Raw genomic sequence first — 26,614 nt, 5'->3', positions numbered from 1 at the left:
TAGACATGGTGGAAGAAGGGGAGAGGAAGGTTGCTGGATGGAGGGAAGGGGAGAGGAGGGTTGCTGGACATGGTGGAAGAAGGGGAGAGGAGGGTTGCTGGATGGAGGGAAGGGGAGAGGAGGGTTGCTGGACATGGTGGAAGAAGGAGAGAGGAGGGTTGCTGGACATGGTGGAAGAAGGGGAGAGGAAGGTTGCTGGATGGAGGGAAGGGGAGAGGAGGGTTGCTGGACATGGTGGAAGAAGGGGAGAGGAGAGGGCAGGGGAGAGGAGAGTTGCTGGATATGGGTAGATGGAGGGGAGGGTAGGGGGGGAGAGGAGGGTTGCTGGACATGGAGGGGGAGGGAGGAGTGAGGAAGGAGATGAGATAACAGAAAAGGAAGAGAGTAGAAAAACTGCACATGGATGAAGAAAATAGGCAAAAGCTGGATCCACTGGACAGTCAAGTTTGCGGAGGACCCAGATTTTACTTACGGATGTAGGACAAGAAATGAAGAAGAAAGGCGGAAAGTAAACAAATAAATGGAAAGGAAGCCCTGGAAACGGAGTTAAGAGGACAGATAGCAGCAGAATCGGATACTGGGCCAGCACAATCAGAAAAAACAAAGTCACCAGACAACAAAGGTAGAAAAGATCATTTTATTTTCATTATAGTGTTTGGAATATGTCCACTTTGAGAATTAGGTGTTCAACATTAAAAGTTTATTTACTTATTTATGACATTTTATCCCACATTAAACATGAATTAGGATGTTTTGTGGCTCTACATGAGAATTGTGATATTATGATCCCTTGTTTCAATATTGTTGACGGTCTACATTTTCCGTATGGGTGGTATATTGGTGTATTAGGTTCTGCCCAGTGTAATATTTATGGTACAGTAAGGTTCTGAGTGTGTTTTTGCACAAAGTTGTGCATAGTGTTTTGCAGTTGAGCGATTGTGGTTAGTATATGCTTTGAGCAACCACTTTATTCTTTGACATATGATACATAGCTAATATCTAAATTTAATAAAAGGTATTAATTGAGACATTTATTTTTTTTTCTGTGTGTGATCAGACAATTATGGATTTAAGCTCCACCCCCTGGCTCCACCCTAACCCCGCCCCCTTTAGCCTCCCCAAACAGTTGGGCCACCGACCGCCTATGCTCATAGACTCATAACAGGAAAAGCGTTTCAATATATATAACCCTAAAACCCAAAGCACAGAAAGGGCCAGAGTCTCAAGTCTCAGGATCTCTCAATTTTAATTGTAATAGAGTGCAATATTCCCTGTAAATTGTGCGCGTGTCTTACACCCACATTCCTACCAGTGGAGGGTGCCGATTCAGATTCACATTTTCAATAGCCAGGAAGCTCTGCAGGGCTCCAGGGAACCTGCCCAGTGGTTCCCAAACCTGATCCTGGAGGCACCCCAGTCAGGTTTTCAGGATACCCACAATGAATATTCATGAGAGAGATTTGAATGCAATGGAGGCAGTGCATGCAAATCTCTCTCATGAATATTCATTGTGGATATCCCAAAAACCTGACTGGCTGAGGTGCCTCCAGGATCAGGTTTGGGAACCACTGAACCTGCCTGTCCCTAGCGATTTAAAACACGATATTGAAGCACCATCCTCCACTGGCAGGAAGGCGCATGGAGGACTCCCACACAATTTAGAGGGAACACTGGTACAAGCTCAAAACATACTGAAAGCAGAAAACAAGCTACTGTGTAACAGCATTTGCACCCCTGACCCAGTACCCTCAGGAAATAAATAGCATATTTGAATGTAGCTCATCTTTAGCTACTACTGAAAAGGTTTGGCTAAATCAAAATCCCTTTGGAGTAAATAGATTCATTAAAATTTCTTCTGGCTTTTGCTTGTTGGAACCTCAACTCTCAGTTATGTTGCGTATATGCAAAAAGCCAGAAAATACTGCATTTAAATTAAGGTAAAGCTAAACCACAGACTTTCACAACACTATGACAAACTGAGCATTCACCAGTTACAGTCCCCTATCCTACATGACCACAAACACTGTTGTTGTTGTTCCTCCTGCTCTCTTTGGTAGAAGAAAGATTAAGGTTGTAGCTTAGGTGACGTAATGCATCTTAACACCATAATATCTTCATGAAAGCTACAGCTTATGGTAATTACTACTCAAAACATCAAAGGTTTATGTTTAAAGTTTATTGCATCCATTTGACTTACTGCTTCTGTTAGCCAGGTCTAAGTGATTTACAAAGAGTAAAGCTATTCTGTACAAGTTATGATTACTTGACTTTGTTATCGTACAATTGCTTAGACATAAATGTTTTTTAAAAATCGAAGGTATTTTAGAAAATTATGCTTCCTTTCTACTGAAGTCCAGTAAAACATTTCCAGTTACTACATGGGAATTGCCAAAATGAACATGCTTTAAAAGTAACGCTTCTGTGTTAACTGTTGAAGCCACGCCCATTATCTGCCCATGCAGTTAACACAGAGACAATACACCCATCATGCATTAATGAGGTAATTCTATAAAGTAAGTGCTTATTTATGTATTTATTTATTTATTTGGATTTATTAACCGCCTTTATGAAGAGATTCGCCTAAGACGGTGTACAGCAGGTACAGTTTAACATAAAACTTACAATTTTTTTAACAACATAATAATAAAATAACCAAGAACGGACATAAACACAAAAAAAATGAGGTGAACTTGGAAACAGTAAATTGAAACCTAATAATAGAACTACCATGAAACAGTATAAAAACTGCACACATTTAACAGCACTGGAATTCAAATACCAGAGATATAATACAGTGTTTGCACAATACTAATAATACTAATTATAGACCGGTGAGTCTGACGTCGGTGCCGGGCAAGATGGTGGAGGCTATTAAGAATAAAATTGCAGAGCATATACAAAAACATGGACTGATGAGACAAAGTCAGCACGGATTTAGTGAAGGGAAGTCTTGCCTCACCAATCTAATGCATTTTTTTGAGGGGGTAAGCAAACATGTGGACAATGGGGAGCCGGTTGATATTGTATATCTGGATTTTCAGAAGGCGTTTGACAAAGTGCCGCACGAAAGACTCCTGAAGAAATTGCAGAGTCATGGAATCGGAGGTAGGGTATTATTATGGATTAAGAACTGGTTGAAAGATAGGAAGCAGAGAGTAGGATTGCGTGGCCAGTATTCTCAGTGGAGGAGGGTAGTTAGTGGGGTCCCGCAGGGGTCTGTGCTGGGTCCGTTGCTTTTTAATGTATTTATAAATGACCTAGAGATGGGAATAACTAGTGAGGTAATTAAATTCGCCGATGACACAAAATTATTCAGGGTCGTCAAGTCGCAGGAGGAATGTGAACGATTACAGGAGGACCTTGCGAGACTGGGAGAATGGGCGTGCAAGTGGCAGATGAAGTTCAATGTTGACAAGTGCAAAGTGATGCATGTGGGTAAGAGGAACCCGAATTATAGCTACGTCTTGCAAGGTTCCGCGTTAGGAGTTACGGATCAAGAAAGGGATCTGGGTGTCGTCGTCGATGATACGCTGAAACCTTCTGCTCAGTGTGCTGCTGCGGCTAGGAAAGCGAATAGAATGTTGGGTGTTATTAGGAAGGGTATGGAGTCCAGGTGTGCGGATGTTATAATGCCGTTGTATCGCTCCATGGTGCGACCGCACCTGGAGTATTGTGTTCAGTACTGGTCTCCGTATCTCAAAAAAGATATAGTAGAATTGGAAAAGGTACAGCGAAGGGCGACGAAAATGATAGTGGGGATGGGACGACTTTCCTATGAAGAGAGGCTGAGAAGGCTAGGGCTTTTCAGCTTGGAGAAGAGACGGCTGAGGGGAGATATGATAGAAGTGTATAAAATAATGAGTGGAATGGATCGGGTGGATGTGAAGCGACTGTTCACGCTATCCAAAAATACTAGGACTAGAGGGCATGAATTGAAGCTACAGTGTGGTAAATTTAAAACGAATCGGAGAAACTTTTTCTTCACCCAACGTGTAATTAGACTCTGGAATTCGTTGCCGGAGAACGTGGTACGGGCGGTTAGCTTGACGGAGTTTAAAAAGGGGTTAGATAGATTCCTAAAGGACAAGTCCATAGACCGCTATTAAATGGACTTGGAAAAATTCCGCATTTTTAGGTATAACTTGTCTGGAATGTTTTTACGTTTGGGGAGCGTGCCAGGTGCCCTTGACCTGGATTGGCCACTGTCGGTGACAGGATGCTGGGCTAGATGGACCTTTGGTCTTTCCCAGTATGGCACTACTTATGTACTTATGTACTTATGTACACCTAATAAGTATGTATTAGAATAGTGGTTCTCAAACCTGGTCCTGGAGGCACCCCAGCCAGTCAGGTTTTCAGGATGTCCTCTCAATGAATAGTCATAAGACATTCATTGTGGATATCCTGAAAACCTGACTGGCTGGGGTGCCTCCAGGACCAGGTTTGGGAACCACTGCATTAGAACATTCAACTAACAGATATGATGCTAAAGATTTTCTACAATATGGCTTTACCACATAGCTATGGGATCAACAGCAGATATATGATGGTAATAAGATGAGTGGTACAGAATCAGTTAGGATAATTTAATCAGAGGCGTATCTGAACTGCAGCGGTAGGGGGGCCAGAGCCAGAATGAGGGGGCACATTATAGCCCCCCCCCGCCGTTGCCGCCGTCGTCACCGACCCCCCCCCCCCCCCCGCCGCCGTCACCTACCTTTGCTGGCGGGGGAACCCAACCCCCGCCAGCCGAGGTCCGCTTCCTCCTGCCGCTGCCTTTAAAAATATTCTTTCAGCTGGCTGTTCAAAGCTGCATCCAGTTTCGGAGTCTGACGTCGCAGCACGTCGCAGCACCAAAGGTTGGTGATGGCAACGGCGGGGGAGGGTTGATGGCGGTAGGGAGGTCCAGGGCGAAATCTGCGGGGGCCCAGGCCCCTGTGGCCCCACACAGATACGCCCCTTATTTAGTGGTTAGCTAAAATTAAGGCAAGTTACAGTGTGTGTAGCAAGCTAGTCCAGGTGCTAACAGTTATCTGCTGAAAATGCATTCAATTCATTAGAAGAACGGCATATACACAGGTATGTGTGTACATATCATACACATGCCAAAATTCTGCCTAAGTTCTATTCTGTAAATATGTGCATATCTTACATAGTGTGTATTTTACAGGTGGGTGCACAAATAGGTGGAGTTTGGGCAGAGCATGGACGGGACTCACACGTGTGTAGCTTATAGAATAAGTTACATGCATATTTCTGGCACTTAGGTGCATACAAGTACACTAGCTCTATAGGCTACATTCCTTTATAGAATAGGCTCCAATCAGGCACCCTCTGAGTGTCTATTTATAGGCACCCAGTTATAGAATTGTCCCCTTGTGTACATGACAGATCATGGAGATGCACTTAATGCCACCAAAACACAAACAAATATTTGGAACAAAATCTAGAAAACACAAATACAAGCTTTGGTTCCAAGAAACCTCAAGTTCATCCACTGGTCACTGGACTATCATCAGCTATTTCTGTTTTAAAATCTTTGCACGTACTACTGATGCCAAAACATTTTGAATTGTGCTATAATTGCTTTCATCTCTGAAATCAAGTTATTCCTTTATTTTTGTAACAAAGATTTGTCCCTTTATCTGTTGGTCTTGTGCTTCTTTGGCTGATAGCAATATAAAAGGGTAAAGGGTAATAGATTTGATATACTTTTTTTCTGTGGTACAACCAAAGCACTTTACATATATTATATTCAGGTACTTTTTCTGTCCCTAGTGGGCTCATAATCTAAGTCTGTACTTGGGGCAAAGGAGGGTTAAGTAACTTGTACAGGGTCACAAGGAGCTGCAGTTGGAGTTGAATCCAGTTCTCCAGGTTCTGATCCCACTGAACTAACCATTAGTCTACTCTTCCAACAGGAAGACAAGTAACGTACATCTGCAGATGATCAAATTTCTGAAAACATTTTTGTCAGGACTGGTCCTGCTATTAGGTGAACTAGGCATCCAACGAGGGCAGGAGATTTTTTCTGGGGAGGGGCAGCATGACTCTGGAGCAGCAGGTAAGCAACTCTTCAGAGGTACCTACAGCACAGAGGGACTGATGCAGAAACCTACTGCAAGCTGCAGTGCGCCCTTAACAAGCATTTTACCTGCCCATTAATGGTTGCTGAATTCAAAAAATGTTTCTGCGCTGAAGTTTACTCCCATGGTAGACATCAGCATACAGCATATTAAAATGTATTCTAAAGAGCCTATTATTATGTACCCCACAGCAATGCAGGGCTGTACACTGTCTACCGTGGGGGCTCAATGCCAGACACGTACTGGATAGACCCCCTGCGGTCAACATTTGCCCCATCTCTCTCCCTCTCTTCTGACCTAATATTGCCCTGGTGTCTAGTGGCAGCACTCCCCACCCAATATGAATAAAAAAAAAAAAGTCCCTTGTGGTCTGATGGGCCCTCTTGCCTCCCCCAACTGTAAAACAAAACAAAAAACAAAAAAAAAACCACACTCCCTGGTGACTACTGGCATCCACCCACCTCCAACCCCTTTGCAAGGCCCCCAGACCCTCGGAGCTGACAATGCAGGAATGATGCTCACTCACCCCTGCCTCCAGCACCATAATCTAAGAAATGGCAGTGCTCTGCCCTGAGTGGTGCATTCTGGGATGCACCAGGTGGGGCCGGTCTACCATATAAGGGAATTTCTAACAGGAAGAATGACTGTCATGAAAGGTGTAATTTTGAGGCCTTTTCCAAACTGTGGTAAAAAAATATATATTCCTGTGCGCTAAGGCCATTTTTACTGCAGGTGGAAAATGGCTGATTTTTACATTTTTCTGTATTAATGGCCACACGCTAATTTTCCCATTAGCACGTAGCCATCAGTGTATGAGCACCTACCGCCACCTATTTTGTACGCAGTAAGGACTCACGTGCTAACGATGTGGTAATCGGTTAGCTCAGGGCAAGAAAGCTGTGCTAATCAATTAGTGCAGATCATACCCACTCTCCGCCCTCAGACCCATCCCCAGTGCTAACAAACAAATTTTATTTATTAGTGCATCAGTAGCATAAGCCGATCCCAAAATCACCGCAGGATGCCTGAGGAATAAGACCTAATGATGTGGTGTCAGTTCTATAGATAACCAGGTGACTTTAAGAGTTGAACTAGTACGGAAGTTCCTTTTAACAGAGATAGGCTACCACATTCTACTCTGCCAGACGACGACAAGCACGTGTTGGATAACACGTTCATCTGGAGGATACATTAAATGCTATAGCATAAAACTTCAGGTAATATAGTAACATAGTAAATGACGGCAGATAAAGACCTGAACAGGTCCATCCAGTCTGCCCAACAAGATAAACCCATTTTACATGGTATGTGTTACTTTATATGTATACCCGAGTTTGATTTGTCCCTGCCTTTCTCAGGACACACACCGTAAAAGTTTGCCCATCACTGTTCCTGTACTAAAAGTTCTGAAGCAAACGTCGAAGCCCCTTAAAATTTACATTCCAGTCCATCCATATCTATTCAGTCACGATCAGGGCACAGACCGTAGAAGTCCACCCTGCACCAGTTTTACTCTCCACATACCGGCGTCGCCACCCAATCTCCGCTAAGATTCCCTTGGCCTGGATTGGCCGCTGTCGTGGACAGGATGCTGGGCTCGATGGACCCTTGGTATTTTCCCAGTGTGGCATTACTTATGTACTTAGATCCATTCCTTCTAAACAGGATTCCTTTGCATTTATCCCACGCATGTTTGAATTCCATTACCATTTTCATCTCCACCACCTCCCACGGGAGGGCATTCCACGTATCTACCACCCTTTCTGTGAAAAAATACTTCCTGACATTACTCCTAAGTCTGCCCCCCTTCAACCTCAATTCACGTCCTCTAGTTCTACCACCTTCCCGTCTCTGGAAAAGGTTAATTTGCGGATTAATACCTTTCAAATATTTGAACGTCTGTATCAGATCACCCGTTTCTCCTGTCCTCCAAGGTATTTTAGCAACTCTTTATAGAAGATCTAGCACCATAGCTCCTATACTTCTATCCTGAAAAATAGAGCAGAAAGGATCTTTCTATAGGTTATGCTTACTTTACAAAAACCCAATAAATAAGGATTCCTTATATCCATGGAATTACAGGCACATATCTATCTTTAATGTAAGGTGTTTGCAAAGATTCTGGCAACTAGATTGTTCCTTATTTTTATCACCAAAACCAAACAGGTTTTATGAAAGGGAGATGTTCATAAGATTACACACAAATTCTTTGTAATGTCTTTCAATATGCCCTTATGGTGAATTACTGTCTGGCAACTCTCTCAGTAGATGCTGCAAAGGCTTTTGACACAGTAGAATGAAGTTATAGTTTATAGATTATTCCATTTACTATACTGGTTGGCTTATACAAGAACACAGCGATGAACAATATAAATAAATAAATAAAATTTAAAAAAAAGAACTACAATATCAATAAGAAAGAACAAACATACAAGATCAATCAATCCAACCCATACACACAAGAAGCAAAACACAAAGATTAAAAACCACAGACCCGCAGGTACCTAAACCCAGCCACCAGAAATGTGAAAACCAAAGCAGTCACAGAAAGCAGGCTTTAAGTAAGCAGTTAGGGTCCCTTTTACCAAGCTACAGCAAAAGGGGGCCTGCACTGGCATTAGCTCGAGGCTCCCCTTTTACCACAGCTGGTAAAAGGTAGCGCTGTGTATGCCTTGTAGCGCTATAGAAATGCTAAATAGTAGTAGTAGTAGTAGGTCTTTCTTTTTTTGAGGAAATGGCCATGCGGCAATTAGCGCACTTGACACACAGCCATTTTGGAGGGGAGCCCTTACCGCCACCCACTGAGTTGGCATAAGGGCTCTCGCACTAACCCAACGGTAACTGGGCAGCATGTGGCACTGCCCAATTACCACCAGGTACACACTGTCACTACAAAAATTAATATATTTTTGTAGCGTCGAATATGATGGCATGCTGGGGGTGGAAACTACCGTGGTAACCTGGCAGTACTTTCTTTTTAGCAAGCGGTAAGCCCGTGTTGGGCTTACCGCTGCTTTGTAAAAGGGGCCTTTAAAGCACTTCAACAACCCTTATGTATATACTAAAAACGGCAACACATTCCATAAGGTAAGACTCAAATTTACAAAAGTACCCTTTCTGGTTAACTACAAATGTGTGAAACTCAAAAAAGGTTTTCAACATAAAAGCATTCTGACTTCGCAAGGAATGAAGGGGAACATAGGGCACAACCAAAGCCGCCAAAGGAGCAGTGCTATGCGTCAGTACCAAAACCTTAAACAAAACCATATACTTATGTTCTAAAATAGGTGGGGATCAATTTATTCAATGCACATATATTACATACTTCCCTCCAAGCTTCCCTTTGGATAAATACCAGTAACACTTTTTCAGAGTAGTTTGCATGAGCCAGTGACACACATCAAACCTGACTCCCTTCATCACCCTCTTTTTAATACTACAATTGAACTTCAAGCCTTTGTCATTAAGTGTAACATTAAAGAAATGATGATTAGTGATTACAAATCTAAAACAACATTATATGCAGATGATACCTTGCTCTACATTAGAGACATTAGTTTTCTTCTGACCCTAATATACATGGACTTGCTGCTTTGGTTACAATAGATAAACTAGGACAAATCCAGCTTTCTTCCTCTAAATTTGTTCTGTGTCCGGGAGGCTCTTTCTGCCATCCCTTCTCAATGAACATAGTAACATAACATAGTAGATGATGGCATAGTAGATGATGACGTCAAGGGCTGAAGGGGATAAAGTACTTTGGTGGATTTTGTTTCAGGACAATTTGGAGTAATGGAGAAACATAATGCAGCTCAGCTGGTGATCCTCGTACAGAAGAGATGTCCCCTAAACATGTTTTGGAGGGGTAACATAGTAACATAGTAGATGACGGCAGAAAAAGACCTGCACGGTCCATCCAGTCTGCCCAACAAGATAACTCATATTTGTTGCTTTTTGTGTATACCCTACTTTGATTTGTACCTGTGCTCTTCAGGGCACAGACCGTATAAGTCTGCCCAGCACTATCCCTGCCTCCCAACCACCAGCCCCGCCTCCCGATCTTGACTAAGCTCCTGAGGATCCATTCCTTCGGCACAGGATTCCTTTATGCTTATCCCATGCATGTTTGAATTCCGTTACCGTTTTCATTTCCACCACCTCCCACGGGAGGGCATTCCAAGCATCCATTACTCTCTCCGTGAAAAAATACTTCCTGACATTTTTCTTGAGTCTGCCACCCTTCAATCTCATTTCATGTCCTTCAATCTCATTTCATGTCCTCTCGTTCTACCACCTTCCCATCTCCGGAAAAGGTTTGTTTGCGAATTAATACCTTTCAAATATTTGAACGTCTGTATCATATCACCCCTGTTTCTCCTTTCCTCCAGAGTATACATGTTTAGTTCAGCAAGTCTCTCCTCATACGTCTTGTAACGCAAATCCCATACCATTCTCGTAGCTTTTCTTTGCACTGCTTCAATTCTTTTTACATCCTTAACAAGATACGGCCTCCAAAACTGAACACAATACTCCAGGTGGGGCCTCACCAACGACTTATACAGGAGCATCAACACCCCCTTTCTTCTGCTGGTCACACCTCTCTCTATACAGCCTAACAACCTTCTAGCTACGGCCACCGCCTTGTCACACTGTTTCGTCGCCTTCAAATCCTCAGATACTATCACCCCAAGATCCCTTTCTCCGCCCGTACCTATCAGACTCTCCCTGCCTAACACATACGTCTCCCGTGGATTTCTATTCCCTAAGTGCATCACTTTGCATTTCTTCACATTGAATTTTAATTGCCAAACCTTAGACCATTCTTCTAGCTTCCTCAGATCCTTTTTCATGTATTCCACTCCCTCCTTGGTGTCCACTCTGTTACAGATCTTAGCATCATCCGCAAATAGGCAAACTTTACTGTGATAAAATATTATAGTGCTGTGATGACCAGGTATTTTCCCCAAACAATGGCATAAACACTGGAATTCTCCTTGGCAAAATTCTTCTGGAGGCAACCTAGGATAGCGCTGAAAAATTGAAACGCTCTACAGAGGACAATGGGGTTAACTTTCCTAGTTGTTATGAGGAGCACAAAGCCATGTGTGAGGTAATGTGGAAAAAGGCTCTTAGACTCCCCTGCTGAGGATTCCTCAGGGTAGATATTTCAGGGGAGAGTTCTTGTAGGGAAGCTTGATCTTAAATATCCACCTGGTACAGTACTTCTCCGAACAGTGATTGACCATTTGGTATTGGTCACTTATTTTACAGCCTTGGAAGTGGACAAACAATTGCAGAACCTTTGGAATTACTCTTTGTGGAGCAACTTGGCCTTCTTTGATATTAAGGGAGCGTACACACTAGGTTATGTTTGGAATACATTGGAAATTTCAATCATCAAGTCTGGCTACAAATGAAGCTTTCTATCAGCAAAAGTACACTAGATCTAATACAAGTGATCGACACCCCAGATCTAACTATTTGATCTCAGTAGCAACACTACTGAAATGAGCTTCTTGTATTCTGTACTACAGTGTGTGTTCTATTTTACTATGTACCTCACAGGGATGTATAATGTGCAATTGCCAAACTCAATAAAGAGAAGAGGCAAAATGATTTTGCTGTTTATGGTTAAATATGAATCAAATACAACAGCACCATCTTGTGGTAAAACCTATTCTCATTACTTTTCAGTAGCAGTAGCATGCATGTAGGCAAGGCTCTGTTCAGTTAAGTTCAAAAAAATGCTACAATTTGAGTAATTTTAAAACTATGTAGGTTGCTTGCAACAAATAATTTTCCCCTTGGACTTTTCTTCTGAAAATGTTAGTGGACCACAAAAAAAACCCCCACACACTGACAGCTGATGAAAATTGCATAGTAAAACATGGAATTTCCAAATGAAATCCCCACGAAAACTTCATTACCTCATACCTGCCCACACCTCCACCTCTATTATACAGTTAAAAATACTCAGGCCATTACAAAGTGCTTACCTGTTAAGCCACATATATGAGACAATTTTCTAAAAAGGTAAAGGGATACTAGTATGGAAACTCTGTTGCCACCCGCTAGATGATAAGGTGACCTCTAGCCAAACATATACACCAAGTTTAGCACAAGGAGAGGGCAACAGAGTAGGAGAAGACAAGAGAAAGAATCAACAAAGGTATCATATAAGGAATAAAAAGCAATTTTTGCAATTTCTGGGAATGAGAGATTACAACATTGGAGTTTGAAGTACATGAAACTACTCAAAGAAGACTAGAGCTTTAAGGACAATTTGTCTTTCACTTATTCTACTTTTGTACATAATTATTCATTACGGGAGTTCTTATTTTAAAGACAACTATTGCCTGCTTCCTTATTGTGCCTATTATTAATATTCTAGCCATAAAAGTAAGGGGGACCCTCTACAGTCTGTGTGCCATCAGTTTAAGTTAAAGGGGCAGAAGAGTAAATTTGGCCATAGATACCACATACTGATTATGTGCACACCTGAAGGGCAACCCTCAGCCTCAACTAACAAGGAGGCTGCTTCATTGTCAAAACAAGCATTTTCAGAGAGCTGGCAGGAAAGAAACAACCAATAAGACACTAAGGGGCCCTTTTACTAAGTTGCATAGGCGCCTACACGTGCTCAATTTGCAACAATTTGGAACTACCGCCTGGCTACCATGTGGCCCGGACAGTAATATTTTTTATGCACGCCCACTACACACGTAGGAACTTTTCTGGCACACGGTGCTAACCGGGCGGTAATCGGCATTGTATATGCGCTAACGATTACCGCCCGGTTAACGCACGAGACCTTACCGCTAAGTCAATGGGTGGCACTAAGGTCTCAGGCCCCAAAATGGACATGCACCAATTTTCATTTTGCAGCATCCTGCCAATAAAAGGGACAATTCTACCAATTGTTGGAAGCAATAAGAACATCCTGATGAAATTATTACTAGGACCTTCTGGAGACAAGTTGGGTTTAGCTCTTCAGTCCTCGAAGGATGCAAACAAGCCAAGTTTTCAGGATCTTGCTTATGAATATGCATGAATGCCCACTACATCCATTATTTGCAGATTCTCTCATGCATACTCATGAGCAATAGCCTGAAAATCTTGCAGCCCTTGAGGACTAAACTTGGAAAAGCCTGGACTATTTGGATACATTTTCATGTTTGCATACTTCTCAATTCTGTTTTAGACCAGGTCATAACACGGAATCTTTTTTTTGCTATTGACTTCTTTTGTTAAATAGCAATTACGTCTTGGGAAATAAATTATTTTACTTCCATTTGATATATCTGCTGCGTTTAACACAGTAGATCATAATTTGCTTTTAAAAGGACTGAGTGATATTGGCATTGGATGTTGCTTTGAAATGGTTTAAGGACTTTTTAGTAAACCAGTGTTACAGTGTTTGGCACAATAATATTTTCTCTGTTTTGGTCTCCAGAATGGGGAGTGCCACGAGGCTCTCCTTTATTTCCACTTTTTTTTAAATTTGTTTATGGCCTCATCAGGTAATATTCAACTGGAAGTAGGTGAGTTGTTGTTATTCTATGTCGATGACATTCTAATGTTGGTTCCAGTGTCCGATGATTTGAAGGACACTGTAGACCAACTCTCTCTTTTTATATGATAAGATTTATTTATTTGTTACATTTGTACCCCACATTTTTCCACCTATTTGCAGGCTCAATGTGGCTTACATAGTACCGTGAGGCGCTAACCACCTCCGGTGATGAAACAAATACAAACCAGCTTATAATCGAAAGACAAAAACGCCTATATTGCGACCTAAATCGGGAGATAGGCGTTTATCTCCCAAAAACGAATAACGCGGTATAATCGAAAGCCGAACTTGGACGTTTTCAACTGCACTGCATTGCGGAAGCGTACAAAGTTGACGGGGGCGTGTCGGAGGTGTGGTGAAGGCGGGACTGGGGCGTGGTTATCACCCGAACAGAGATGGGCGCCTTTCGCCGATAATGGAAAAATAGTATGCGTTTGTAGCTACAATTTAGGGCACTTTTCCTGGACCCTGTTTTTTCATGAATAAGGCCCCAAAAAGTGCCCTAAATGACCAGATTACCACCAGAGGGAATCGGGGATGACGTCCCCTTACTCCCCCCAGTGGTCACTAACCCCCTCCCACCACAAAACATGATGTTTCACAACTTTTTATTTTCACCCTCAAATGTCATACCCACCTCCCTGGCAGCAGTATGCAGGTCCCTGGAGCAGTTGTTAGGGGGTGCAGTGGACTTCAGGCAGGTGGACCCAGGCCCATCCCCCCCTACCTGTTACAATTGTGCTGCTTAATGCTTAGTCGTCCAACCCCCCAAACCCACTGTACCCACATGTAGGTGCCCCCCTTCACCCCTTAGGGCTATAGTAATGGTGTAGACTTGTGGGCAGTGGGTTTTGAGGGCAATTTGGGGGGCTCAACACACAAGGGAAGGGTGCTATGCACCTGGGAGCTCTTTTACCTTTTTTTTTTTGTTTTTGTAAAAGTGCCCCTAGGGTGCCCGGTTGGTGTCCTGGCCTGTGAGGGGGACAAGTGCACTACGACTCCTGGCCCCTCCCACGAACAAATGCCTTGGATTTATTGGTTTTTGAGCTGGGCGCTTTCATTTTCCATTATCACTGAAAAACAAAAACGCCCAGCTCACAAATTGTCGAATAAAACATGGACGTCTATTTTTTTCGAAAATACGGTTCGGTCCGCCCCTTCACGGACCCATTCTCGGAGATAAACGCCCATGGAGATAGACGTTTTCGTTCAATTATGCCCCTCAAAGTGATGTTATTGTCGAATAAGAATCATGTGTTAGAAAGAGATGTGTTTTGCGACTCTTCCTGAACAACAATAAACTGGCGCATTGTTGTAGACATAAAGGCAGTTTATTCAAATACTCGTGTGTGACAAACTAAGGGCCCTGTTTACTAAGCAGTATTATAGGCATATTAACATTTTTAATGCGCGTTAACCATGCATGTGCCTATCCCTATAAGCGCCTACATGGTTAGCGTGCACGTTAAGTGTAGGCGCACTAAAAACACTAATGCACCTTAGTAAACAGAGCCCTAAGGATTGTGAAAAGACTGTCCTTGAGAGTGCCAAGGGCAGTCTTTTCAAGGTGATAGTGGTAAAGGTTTGCTTTGATAATAAAGATAGATGCAGACTATTTTATTTATTTGAATTATTTAACATTTTATTACAAGTTAAACACTTGTGAAAAGAAAACACAGCTTAAGATAAAGAAAGACAAATGTTATTTAACATATATAAGAAAAAAAAAAAGATCAGCTTCCTTAGACCACTAATGTTAAGGGGACGCAGCAGGATTAAAAGGAGTCATTTAGGTATAGTCTAAACAATTCACCAAAAAGGCTTACATGTGATTACCCTCCCCAATTATCAATCTTTAACCCAACAAAATTACAGCTTTTTCAAATCCAAAAATGCCCTTAATTGTTCAGGTGAATAGAACATGTACTTTACATCCAAATATCTGATCAAACATTTACACGGATAGGCTAAGAAGAAAGTGCCCCCCAAGTCCAGAATCTCCTTTTTCATAATCAAAACATTTTTCCTTCTCTCTTGAGTGGACTTCGTGACATCTGGATATATCCAGATCCTATTTCTTCCAAAAGGAATTTTTGATTGTTTAAAGTATAATCTTAAAACGGTATTGAGGTCCTGTTCAAAAACAAATATCACCAAAAGAGTGGCTCTCTCTTGACAATTTTCTAGCGATTGTTCTGACTATTTTATTTATTTGTGACTTGACATACTGCCATTAACTGACAAGCAGAGCAAAGCAGTTTACATTACTTACAATAAATTTGAAATTAAAAGAACTACAATAATTTTGATACAATAATTTTGACAGGAAAGATAATACAAAAAGTCATAAAAGAGACATATTATATCAAAACACAGCAATACAATTAAGGGTATGTTTACTAAGGTGCATTAGTGTTTTTAATGTGCCTTTAATGTTAATGCGCGTTAAACGCTAAGGTGCCTATACATTTCTATGGGTGCATTAACATTTGACGAGCGTTAACCAAGCTAACGCGCCTATAGCGTACCTTAGTAAACATAGTGTTAATTTCTTTTTACTTTCTATCCCAGATACCACAATCCTAATGTGCCTCCTCAATCACCCATAAATGCCTGTTGAAAAAAGCATGTCTCCAGCAAGGATTTAAAGGTCTTTAAGTTGAATTCACCATGCAGGGATAAAGATCAAGAATTCCACAGATGAGGATCGGCAAAGAAAAAAGCACTCTGACAAGTAACTTCAAGATGTGCAAAGCAAGGTCCTGGCAGGACCATTCAATAATCAATTCCTGCTCAAAGAATCCTTACAGGCGAATATGGGATTGTGTCGACTGTGTCGAAACATGTCGAGCTGCTAATGATATAAAGAATTTTCCTTTGAATACACTTGCTTTAGAATGCCTTTTGGTGCCTTTTGCTTTTATATTTATTGACATTTTAAAATAAAATAGTGGTTTTCACAATCCCGCTAGTTTTGGTGCTGCTCCCATATTTTGCTTCTCAGTTTTTGCAGTACTTTTTCAGCATCTCCAATTTAGAGTTGCATCTAAACATAACTTTTACTGAAAAATACAGGGTCGGTTACAAACAGGTGGATCTGTCAAGCCCCAATTTAAAAAGAAATAACACCATAATTCCAATAGTGGGCCAAGGACTTATAGAAATATGATCCCTAAAGATGTAACAGTTCGGACCAGTAACACACAAGAATGTGTGAGCACTCTGGGAAATATCCATAAATGCAAATTGTTAAATAAAATATTAATTTGCTTATGAAATGCATGTACTAGAATGATAATCATTACATTTTTTTTTTTTATTTAATAGTACAGAAACCAGTGAAAATTCTCAGAACAAAATTTATATGTTGAAACACCCAGCACACCTCAGACTGTAATACATAATCATTAAGACTATATACTAACTAGCCCCTTCTCTAATACAGAAGCTATTAATACATCCTTAAGAAACAAGGTCACAGATTAGCATGGGAAAAGAGTTTGGTGTTTTTTCATTCTCTTTTTGACTCAGCTAAGGCTTTTTTGTTCTTTTGCCAAATATTACAGACCTTTAACTCCGAGAAGGCGTCAGACTGGACACTTGTGTACAGCAGAATAGTTCTGCACATCTGACATACTTAGCATCTGCCAAGGTTTAAACATTCTGCAAATGTGCTTCGAGTATTTAAGTTTTGGAGATGAAGTGGGAGATGCACTCTAATAGGCAATGCAGAAGTTCAGATGCTGTTATAGGGTTATTGTACATCAGCCACAGCTTCTGGAAACTATTCAGCACTTTACTGCCGGATACCACATCTGGAAGGGGGGACTTTTATGCTTTGAAGAATTCAAGATTTGTTTTTTTGTTGTTGTTGTTGTTGTTGTTTTATGTTTTTACTCTTTGAAAGGTGTGAAAACCTACACAGACTCCAGTTTTCTCCAGCACCAATGCTGCAACCAAAACTGCACATCAAAGGAAAAGATTTGCAGTATCTGGTAAGTAGCTATAATTGGATCACATATATATATAACAAATAATAAGAAGTTTCCCTAAGATGTACACAAATATTGGAGCCCAAGATTATTCCTAGAGTTTTCCCTCATTTTCTACCAAAAAAGCAAAATAATTGTAATGGCCTGATGATTGCTATAAGCTGTTGTAGCACTCTCTGTTTGGGGATTAGGATATTTGCTAGTTAGACACATATGTTGTAAAGCATAACAGTTTTTGCCAGGAAATAAGTGGTGGGTCTTTAAAAATTACTATTATATGTGGATGATCACATTGACTGACTAATATCTCATCCAGCTATACCGATCTCCTCAAAACAAGGTGGGGGTGGGAGGTAAGTAAACGATCAAGACCCTAAAGAGGTCCCCTAAAGAATCATTCTGTATTTCCACCTCGGTAAAAAATTACCGATTTGGAAATAAACATTCTCAAAGCGAATTGCATGCAAATGAGCTGTGCGCTGCTATTGTGATGAACTCATTTGCATGCAATAGGGGGGGGAGCCAGCCAGCCAGCTGAGCAAGTGCAGAACAGCCAATCGTTAAGCGTGGCTACTCTGTGCAATGCTACAGACGGCTTTCCTACACACAGACAAGCTGCCTGTAAGAAAGCCGGCATAGCTTTTTTTTTTTATTGCAGTCATGTTGCTGATGCCCGGGAGCATAGGCGCCCCGTATAAGAGGCTTGGGGAGGCAAAGAGGCATATTTTCAAAGCACTTAGTCAGTCCGCAGCTGTGACAGCTCTAGCCAGGCAATACCGGCAGCTCCTGACCACCCGTTAAATTTTCCAGGTAAAGGTAGGAGCTGCTTCTGTGCATCACTGGGAAAATGGCTGTGCATCGCTTTGCATGCACATTTGTATAGTAATTATCTCATTATAATATCTTTGCATACAATATTCGTTAGCTGCTATTCTGACAGGAAAAGAGCTCGGAGAAACCTTTTGTGCATGTCTTGTTTTACTCCTTGCTCGCTAAACCAGCTAGAACCAGTGTCAAAACCATGTTGCTGGCTCGTTAGATTTTGTGCATCTGGGCCCAAGTGATTCAATCACAATTTGAAAGACTAAGGGGTGTAGGCTACCACGAGAGCTGGGTGGTAATTCCATTTTTTACGTGCGTCCGATATGAATGGCAGAAAATATTTTTTTTATTTTCTACTGCGTAGCGCTAACCGGGCGATAATCAGCAGTGTACGTGCACTGATGATTAAAGCCCGGTTAATACGCGAGACCTTACCGCTAAGTCAATGCGTGGCAGTAAGGTCTGTGGCCCAAAATGGACATGCGCTAATTTTTATTTTGCCGCATGTCCATTTTTGCCCCCCCCCCCCCAAAAAAGGCCTTTTTTGCAGGTTGCTGAAAAATGGACCTGCGTGCGTCCAATACACGTCTACAACAGCACAAGCCATTTTTCAGCGCACCTTAGTAAAAGGACCCCTAAAAAGGGCAGAGCATCTCTTCCTTTGCAAAATGAAGTGTACCAGATAGCTATTTACAAAGAATGCCACAAAAGGTTATGGTACTTATAGTCTGCCAGTTCCCACATACAGGTTCAAAACAGATAGCATAAGATCTAAATACAATCTTGTAAAACAACAGAGTGAAGAAAGAAAATGATGCAAATTTATAACCTAATAAAAAAAATTTCAAACAAATAAGCTTTTAGATGCTTACACAAGAGCAAATATGAAGGGATTGTGCTAAATTTCATAGGTAAAGAGCACCACACTGAAACTGCTTGATAAGGAAAAAACACAGCTTTTTTATATATATAACGAGAATGGAGATAAAGGAAAAGAAAACAAATGCTCTGGGCATGTACCTCTAAACATCTTATAAACCCAACATGCTAATGTTTAAAAAATATGGGCATTAATAGGCAACCAAAAAAGTTCCATCAAGGTAGGAGTGACATTATCGGACCTCTTTTGTCCCACCATCATCCTAACTATACAGTGTTCTATGTCACCTGTAGTCTAAATTCTAGAGTAGCTGAAAAAAAGACAATATAAACCATTACAATAGTCTAGAAAATCACCACTTGAACCAAAACTAAAAAATGTTTTCTTTCAAAAAGAGAATGAATTTTTCTAAGACAGTATAATTTCTAAAATGTAGATTTAACAACCTAAATTTCCTACTTCAACAAGGCTCCTTCCCCTCTGAACACGGCAATATTCTACTCACGCCTATACCAAAAAATCCCCAAAAAACCAGGAAAGACATCACTAACTATCGACCTGTGGCCTCCATCCCTCTTATAACCAAACTAATGGAAAATAGAGTGACCTCCCAACTCAATGAATTCATACAAAAATTCTCCATACTACATGAGTCACAATCGGGTTTTGGACCTGCACACAGCACTGAAACAGTACTACTCACCCTAATATCCAAATTCAAACAAGAAATTTCATTTGGCAACAACATACTTCTTCTGTAGTTCAACCTATCCAGCGCATTTGACATGGTAAACCATGATATTCTTACAAAACTACTGGACAAACTAGGGATCGGCGGAAACATTATTAAATGGATAAAAAGTTTCATCACCACCAGATCCTATCAAGTCAAATCAACCTCATCTGTATCATCTGCGTGGTCCTCACAATGCGGAGTCCTCCAAGGATCGCCTCTATCCCCGATCCTCTTCAATCTTATAATCCCTATCCAAAGCTGGTCTAAACCCCTTCATCTATGCAGATGACGTCACCATATTTATCCCTTTCCAATCCAACCTCGCAGAAATCTCTGAAAAAATAATCACTGGAATGAACATCTTAGCCTCCTTGGCCAATGCCTTCAAAATGAAATTGAACAAAGAAAAAGCTCAATGCTTAATCCTCTCATCAAGACACTCCAATCTACTCCCAACCACCTTGACCACCCCCGACATTACTATCCCCATATCTGACAACCTAAAAATCCTAGGAGTAACGTTAGACAACCACCTAACTCATGCAAAAGCCATGATGAAGAAGATGTTCAACATGATGTGGGTACTGAAAAGAGTAAAACCATTCCTCCCCCAAAAACCTTTCCGCAATCTGGTGCAATCCACAGTACTCACCCACGCTGACTACTGCAACAGCATCTTTATTGGTTGCAAAGCCCAAATCCTAAAAAAAAACTCCAAACCGCCCAAAACACGGCAGCCAGACTTATTCTTTGTAAATCACGATTCGAAAGTGCAACACCAGTCCGTGAAAAACTCCACTGGCTCCCTATCAAGGAACAAATAAACTTCAAAGTCCACACTTTGATCCACAAGATACTCCACAGAGAATCTCCAAGTTACATGACCAATTTAATTGACCTTCCAGCCAGGAACAGGTCCATGTCTTCTCGTACTTATCTCAATCTTCACCTTCCAAATTGCAAAGGTCTCAAATACAAAACCTACTATGCATCCAACTTCTCCGTTCTAGGCAGCCAACTCTGGAACGCCATACCAAGATACATCCGTACAACCAACAAACATCTATCCTTCCAAAAGCTGCTGAAAACATACCTCTTCAAACAAGCCTATCCAAACGGCCCTACCTAAATTAAGAACATATCCACCAACTACATTAACCATATCTCAATCCTTTCCCCCTCATCTCTTCCTCTTATCCCTCTTTATACAATTGTGTTATCTCTGTGATACTTTTACCCAAACATTATGTTGCCTCTGTGATGTCTTGTACCCATACATTGTATTATCTCTGTAATACTTTATACCAATACATTGTAAGCCACACTGAACCTGCTATAGAGCGGGAAAGAGCAGGGTATAAATGCTACAAATAAATAAATAAATCAATATGGAACTTCAAGGATAAGGATGTATATAAACAGACACCAAGAGGCGTATTTTCAAAGCACTTAGACTTAAAGGTACACAGAGGTATATTTTCAAGTACTTAGACTTACAAAGAGGTGTATTTTCAAAGCAAAGTTACATTGTAATCTATGGAACTTTGTAAGTCTAAATCCTTTGAAAATACGCCTCTATGTAACTATTGGGTTCATTTTCAAAGCACACTCTAGTGTTATGTGGTCTTGATTACTACAATGCCATCTATGTAGACTTACAAAGTTCCATAGAAAATGAGCTCCCAAGTATATTAGATGCATTATCAACCTTTAACTTTAGTTCATCAGAAAGACGGGTCTCTCACAGAGAACCAAATATAACTAAAATCTGATTTAAAACACTCCACTCTACATATCAATAGCCTACTTGGTACCAGTTGAAAATACATTTCTCCAGTGATCTGTGAAATATATCTTCCAAATTACATCTGAAATTGTCATAATATGGCCTGATGATGATATTAACCTAATAAATCCCATTTGATCACAAAGAGGGGCATAATTGAACGGGGACACCTAAGTTTTCCTGAGGACGTCCTCGCAGGAATCTCAACATTTAGGTCGACCTTAGAGATGGTCGTCCCTAGTGATGGTCGTCCCCGATTTTCGTCGATAATGGAAACCGAGGACGCCCATCTCAGAAACGACCAAATCCAAGCCATTTGGTCGTGGGAGGAGCCAGCATTCATAGTGCACTGGTCCCCCTAACATGCCAGGACACCAACCGGGCACCCTAGGGGGCACTGCAGTGGGCTTCATAAAATGCTCCCAGGTGCATAGCTCCCTTACCTTGTGTGCTGAGCCTTCCCCCCCCCCCCAAAACCCACTCCCCACAACTGTACTCCACTACCATAACCCTTAGGGTTGAAGGGGGGCACACCTAGATGTGGATACAGTGGGTTTGTGGTGGGGTTTGGAGGGCTCACATTTACCACCACAAGTATAACAGGTAGGGGGAGGATGGGCCTGGGTCCGCCTGCCTGAAGTGCACTGCAGTACCCACTAAAACTGCTCCAGGGACCTGTATACTGCTGTCATGGAGCTGGGTATGATATTTGAGGCTGGCATAGAGGCTAGAAAAAATATTTTAAAAATGTTTTTTAGGGTGGGAGGGTGTTAGTGACCACTGGGGGAGTAGAGGGAGGTTATCCCCGATTCCCTCCAGTGGTCATCTGGTCATTTAGGGCACATTTTTGTGGCTTGGTCTTAAAAAAAAAAAAAAGGACCAAGTCGGCCGAGTCTTCGTCAGGGACGCCCTTCTTTTTTCCATTATCAGCTGAGGAAATCCATCTGTTAAGCACGCCCCAGTCCCGCCTACGCTATGCTTCCAACACGCCTCCATGAACTTTGGTCGTCCCCGCGACGGAAAGCAGTTCAGGACGCCCAAAAATGGCTTTCGATTATGCCGATTTGGGCGACCCTGGGAGAAGGACGCCCATCTCCAGATTTGCGTCGAAAGATGAGCACCCTTCTCTTTCGAAAATAAGCCTGAAAGTCTGAAATATGATTTTATAATCTCAAGGCTAATGCATTTGTCAAGACTCTCACATCAATATTGATTAATATGGGCCCATAAGAATATACATGAGGATTTGGGGGGGGGGGGATTCTTTGAATCAAAGCAATGATAGTTCAAATCCAGGAATGTGCTTTACCATTAAAAACCTTTCTTAACTAGGGAACTAATCACCTCACAGAGGGGAATAGTTACTAATGTGCACTAAGGGAACAATACTTGCTATTTAACATGAGTTAAAAGGCAAAACTATACATTATTTTACTATAATGAATTTTAGTTTACTGCAATATACGTTACCTAATAATGGGTTGCAAAGCAGGTAATTGTACGCAAAGCACCTCATTACTATACAAATGATGCCGCTTGTGTTGAACCTTGTAAGCGGCATTATTAATGGAAAAATAACACAGACTTTACGCAAGTTTTATTTTCTTACTACCCAGGGCGTCAGTCTGTCAGCACAGAGCCCGAACCTCCCAGGGGCATCTTATAACTGCTAATGAAAGTAGAATATGGTCCACCTCCCCCCCTCCCAAGGCTCTCCCACACCAGTTTTTACCAAAAAAAGGGCTTTTTTTTTTTAATGGGAAGGGAAAAGGGGCATAGAGTAAAACTGAAACCGGCGTGCATCAAAAACCGGCCTGAGCCCTTAACACCACCCGTTGATCTAGCAGTAAGGGCTCACGCACGACACAAGTGGTGATGGGTCAGCATGCGCCAACTGCCGATTACCACCAGAAATGACAAGCATGGGGGAAAATAAATAAATCATCCATCCAGGCGTGGGCGCACACCAAATCTAAAATTATCACCAAAGGGAAATAGAATGTAGAGGGGAGGGGAGGGGTGGGATAAATAGTTAAAAGATTGATGACGGACTGCAAGACCCTGTCATATGGAGTGTACTTTCAAGTTGGAATTTTTTTAAATAAGATTGTGGAATATGTTGTTTTTCTCTGATATGTCATCAATAAAAAAAATGTTGAACCATAAAATTATCACCAAAGGGGTGCGGTAGCCTAGCAATAGTCTCATTTAGGTGCGTGCTGCATGCGCATAGCAACTAACATGCCTTTGTAAAAGAGCCCCTGAATGTTTAGCTGTTGGTTAGATATTGAACATGCCACCCTGTTTCTGGACTACACAGCTCTTTAGTTCTTTGTTTACTGGATGCTATAAGGCTGCTCTTTGATGTTTTGATGTTAGTATATACATATTTACTTCTTTACCAGTTCTATTTGTTGGTTGGTTGGTTGTTTTTTTTCCCTTCATATGCCATCTTGATATAAAAAAAAAAACAAGGTTCTATGAGGATTAATCATTCTTCACCTGCCAACTTATAATAATTTAAAGCCTGATGTTTCTCTTCCCCTTTTCTCTGCCCTTTTGGTGTTTTTTTTTTCCCAATCTCAGCTTACATTTTGTGAACAAGTGGATGCAGAATGTACTTTAGCCGCATAGCTAATGGATTTACAGTTGAACTACACTCTAGTGTTATGTGGTCTTGATTACTACAATGCCATCTATGTAGACTTTCTCTGCTATAATGCTGAACATTTTACAGCTTATTCAAAATTTTGCAGTCTGCTCTATTGGTAATAGATACCACAATCAGATTTCTCCTAATTGGAAGGTGCATGGCCCAGATAATTAAATTTCAACTGTGTTCAATGGGTTTAGGGAACTTAAAGGAGAGGGGTCTACCTTCCTTAAAGAGATCATGGTACCTTATATAATGTCTTGCTTCCTGGATCTATAGGAAATTCATTCTTGCCCATTATGCTCTAATTCACAGTTGTACACATTCAATTGCTGTTCTTATGCTGTAGAATGCCCTTCCCATCTGTCTTAGGATGCAGAATAATTGTTCTAATGCCTCTGTTTCAGAGACCTGGGCTTGTGCTTTTAACTTGTATAGCAGGCTGCCAAAATGGACTTTCCTATGCAGTAGCAGGAAGAACATTCTAGACCCCTGCTCCAGAAAGGTGCCAATCAAATCTGAATAGTGGGTGGTCCATTCTGAAAGAGTGACTCAATAGTACTGAAGCTTAAGCTTTTCGAGTGAAAGATAAAACTCTTGAAGTCAGGGAGAAACCTTGTCTTCCTTCCCTGGATGGGGTCCACAGCAAAAATCATGTGGAGCTACAGAAGGTAGGATACCCCACTCTGGGGCTCACAGCAATGTTCCCTCTAAGCTGTGTGGAGTCCTCTACATTTCTGCCAATGGCAGTGCTCTCTCTAAATCACTTTTTTTAATATCACTTTTTATGAAGTGCCTTTTCTTTTTGTTTAATTTTTTGTATTGAATTGTAAACTGCTTAGAATTGCCTGGCAAAGAGAAGCGGGTATATTAAAACAAATGATACACGATAAACAGGCAAGTTCTGCAGGACTCTAGAGTCCTGCCTGTCCCTACCAGGGTTGCCAGGTGGAAAATTTTTTTCCCACCCAAACCAGCCTAAATCCAGCCCAAAACCCACCCAAACTCAAACCCCACCCCTGACACCCCCACCCCCGCGTCATCACCCCCGCCCCCGCCGTCATCAACCCCGCCTCCCCCATCATCGCCCCCGCCCAGAACGTCACTAACCCCGCCCAAAATGTCACTAACCCCGCCCCCCCGCAGCCGAAAAAAAACGCCTAAAAACCGCCCAAAAGACAAAAAAAAGAAGCCCAAAAAAACGCAACCCGCCGCTGGCAAAAATTTCCCGCGGCAGGTCGCAGAAAACCGCCCAATTGGGCAGTAAAACCGCCCACCTGGCAACACTGGTCCCTACTGATAAAAACACAATATTGTAGCATCACCCCCCCCCCCCCACACACACACACACAGTGGCAGGAATGCAGTTGGAGGAGTCACACACAGCGTAAAGGGTACATTGGCCCACAGGAATCTTAGCTCTAGAGGCTGAAGAGGATAGAGAAGCACAAGGGTTGCCAGCCAGGTCCACAGCTGACCCTGGTGCATAATGAAAGGAGAGAGACCTGTTCCCAGAAACACTGAATTAACCAGGTTTGCCAGTCTAATCTACAACTATCCCCTGAGACACACAGTGACACACTTAGGAAAAGGGATAGGGTTATAGTAGGGCAGGATTAGCCGTTTGGTGGGCCCCAGATATATATATATATATATATATATATATATATATATATATATACATACACATACACACACATTTTAAAACTTCTACAAATGGGCTCCTCGTGATTCTGGTTATAGAAGAAAGCAGTAGATGAGAAAGCAGCAGATGAGAAGTACTGGTGACTGACGACTTTGCCTTACTGGAACGCAGGGATAGTGTTCCCCTCCTCCCCCTCCCCCTCCCCCCCCCCCCCCCAGTCCCTGCTCTGCAACAAGACAAAAATCTGCCTTGATCTTGATTGTCTTTGAAGAGGGACCCTCCTAAATATGTGGGCTCTAGGCATGTGCCTATATTGCCTATGCCTTAATCTTGCTCATCTTGATCCTCTGAAAGAGAAAGAGCAACAGAGTGAAGCTGGTGACGAAAGAAAGTCCTATCAGGGAAAGGACCTCAAAGCTGGAAGCAGTGGAACTGGTGAGT

General features: G+C 41.8%; 1 protein-coding gene across 2 annotated transcripts in view; it reads left to right on the top strand.

The window, feature by feature from the left end:
• Positions 1-17,368: 17,368 nt before the first annotated feature.
• P2RY14 (purinergic receptor P2Y14) overlaps positions 17,369-26,614 on the top strand; it is a 29,846-nt gene continuing 20,600 nt past the window's right edge. The window contains exon 1 of one of the 2 annotated variants that reach the window (XM_030216716.1): positions 17,369-17,654. In XM_030216716.1, the coding sequence (XP_030072576.1) occupies positions 17,386-17,654 (269 nt within the window). In that variant the 5' untranslated portion in view covers positions 17,369-17,385. The remainder of the gene's footprint in view (positions 17,655-26,614) is intronic. The other variant, XM_030216717.1, reaches the window with a different exon arrangement.

Source organism: Microcaecilia unicolor, chromosome 10, assembly GCF_901765095.1.
Source record: "Microcaecilia unicolor chromosome 10, aMicUni1.1, whole genome shotgun sequence".
NCBI classification, from domain to species: Eukaryota; Metazoa; Chordata; class Amphibia; order Gymnophiona; family Siphonopidae; genus Microcaecilia; species Microcaecilia unicolor.
Note: the sequence above shows the minus strand (reverse complement) of the source record. Positions and strands in the feature narration are given on the sequence as shown.